This window comes from Geospiza fortis, unplaced genomic scaffold (assembly GCF_000277835.1).
Source record: "Geospiza fortis unplaced genomic scaffold, GeoFor_1.0 scaffold55, whole genome shotgun sequence".
Classification (NCBI taxonomy): Eukaryota; Metazoa; Chordata; class Aves; order Passeriformes; family Thraupidae; genus Geospiza; species Geospiza fortis.
Genome location: NW_005054308.1, coordinates 10,397,951 through 10,400,473, shown reverse-complemented (window position 1 = coordinate 10,400,473; position 2,523 = coordinate 10,397,951). Strand labels below are relative to the sequence as shown.

At 48.0% G+C, this 2,523-nt stretch overlaps 1 protein-coding gene across 1 annotated transcript; it reads right to left on the bottom strand.

The window, feature by feature from the left end:
• Positions 1-592: 592 nt before the first annotated feature.
• Positions 593-2,519, bottom strand: DUSP1 (dual specificity phosphatase 1; the record flags this gene model as incomplete). The annotated part of the gene is made up of 3 exons (XM_031055223.1): positions 593-1,643; positions 2,148-2,367; positions 2,478-2,519. Coding segments are annotated over 3 exons (633 nt in total), but the record flags the coding sequence as incomplete, so codon positions are not given.
• Positions 2,520-2,523: the final 4 nt, after the last annotated feature.

Below are 2,523 nucleotides of genomic sequence, written 5' to 3'. Positions count from 1 at the left end.
CTGGGTAATAAAATGGGTGAGTTGCTGGTTACCTGATCCCTTGTCATGCCCTGATTTGTTTACAGAGACAGCCCAGCCAGCCAAATACCTCACTCCAGGCATCAGGGGCAATTTGAGTTGCAAAAAGGATTTAAGGAGGTGGGACAGAAAAAGAAAAACACTCTGTGAGTTTGTGCCAAGCCTTAGAGATCTGTTACTAACAGGTTAATTTTTAGACTTAACCTTTCAAGCATTAGAAGTAAACAAGGAATAAGGAAGCCTGTTCCTCCTTCTTAGGAGAAGGACTATTTTGAATTCAGTGTAGCCCAGTGCCCAAGTCTCAGCTGGTTCTAACTTTACAGCCATCAGGGCAGCCAAACCCAGCTGAGAAGCCAGCCCTGGCTCCCTGCCACTGCACACAATTACACGGGGACAAAGAAAAGCTCAGGTTAAGAACCTGCAGTAGTTTCTAGTCAATTATGGTGCTTAAACCCATTTTTTCTCAGTCAAGACCCGAGGCCAGAAGAGTTGAAAATTACAGCTCTTCACCCTGGAGCTTCACAGGAGTTTTGGGACTGTGAAATGCAGTATTTTAAAGAATATATAATCCAGATGAATAGAAATATCATAATTTATTCTGTTTGGTATAAAAAAAGTTATAATCATGTAACAAAACTATGTCTTCATAAGAAGAAATATATTATTTCACATCATAAATAAATCAGCAAACATACAACCCTTGGCAACTCAAAAAAAAGCACTCGCCTGGTGCTTTCATGTCAGTGCTTGGGAAACAAGAAGAGCTGACAGATATACACACACAGGATTATTGTACCAAAAAATACTGAGGTATTTGGTTTCTCTAGAACTGAAACTTTACGCTTGTGAAGGCAAAAAAAAAAGAACAAAAAACCCAACAACAATGCACTAATGTAAAAATAAATAAATAGGACTGTCATATAAAAGGGGACAGCATCAGTGTTGCTCAAAGTGTCCAGGAATGGGAATACTGGTGAGCATGCTACTAAACATGGAGCAGGCTTGGGACAGACAGAAGACAAGGAGGGACAGCTCAGGAAGAGCCAATGTCCTTTGATCTCTGTGCAGGTATCCAGACATTTGCTTGAGAAGCCAGAAACACCTGGTTTCTCTGGCATTGGGCGAGCTCCTCTCCATGGACACCGTTCTGGGATGCACCAACGACTCCCCACAAAACACAAGTGACACTGTCCCTGTCCTTATTGCACTTGAGACAGCAAGTCTGAGTCCTGGCCACGTTCTTCACCTGCTTTTTCAGCAGCTTGGGGAAGTAGTGATGGGGCTCTGAAGGTAGTTTAGAGCACTGGACGTGGTGTGGACCGGGATGGAGACGGGGAAGTTGAAGACGGTGGTGGTGGAGGCCCCTCTGTCCAGCACTGACATCGCAGGGCTCCCGGCCTCTGCTGAGCAGTTGGGGGCCAGGACCTGCGACTCGAACTGAAGCAGCTGCCCCATGAAGCTGAAATTTGGGGAGATGATGCTTCTCCTCTGCTTGACAAACTCGAAGGCTTCGTCCAGTTTGACTCTGTTGGTCCTCATGAGATAAGCAAGGCAGATGGTGGCTGAGCGGGAAATGCCAGCCTGGCAGTGCACAAAGACCCTTCCTCCCTCGCTCTTCACCGAGTCTGAAAGAATCAAAGCACACAGTTAGCAAACAAGTCTCACTGCTTCCAGAGGTGGGAAAAAGCACAGACTGCTGTTTTACATTTCTTTAATCCATCCCTTCCTTAGCCTGATAGGTGCACCCGGAGCTTTTGAGACAAAGGGAGTCTTTGTCCCGAGGAAAGCAGCTATTTTCACTCTGGGCTCCAATTCCAATTATACTAATAGCTCCTCCAGGTCACTTTAGCAGTCTTGCAAGATTACTTTAATACTGATCCGCTTAAATTCACTCTTTTCTGCAAGACCAGCGCCTCTTGAATCAAGATTTCAAACAGCTTTAAGAAGCTAAGATTATGCCTGTGAATAGAATTAAACTAATGGAAATGTTCCCCGAGTTTATCTTCCCAGTGGAATGTTATCCCCCAATCTTAAGCGGAGGTTTTACCGCGGGAAAAAACATGCCAAAAAACGCTTCCCAGGGGACATTAACGCAGAAAAAGCGCGGATTGCAAAAAGAGCTGATTTACCGATGAAATCGATGGCCTCGTTGAACCAGGAGCTGATATCCGCCTTGTGGTTGTCCTCCACGGGGATACTTTTATACTGGTAGTGCCCCTCGAAGTGGTTGGGGCAGTTGGCCGAGACATTGATCAGCGCCGTGATGCCCAACGCGTCCAGCATGTCCTTGCGGGATGCGTGATAGGCGCTTCCCAAGTACAGGAACGGCAGGATTTCCACGGGCCCGCCCTGCGAACAGAAGGAACAGCAGCGCTCAGCCCCGGCCGGCGCTCGGCGGCAGCGCCCGCTGCGCTCCGCTCCCGTGCCGGCTCCCTCCGCTCGCTCCCCCCGGTGCTCACCTGGTCGTAGAGCGGGGTCCCGCAGGAGCTGCAGCCCGACGCGGCG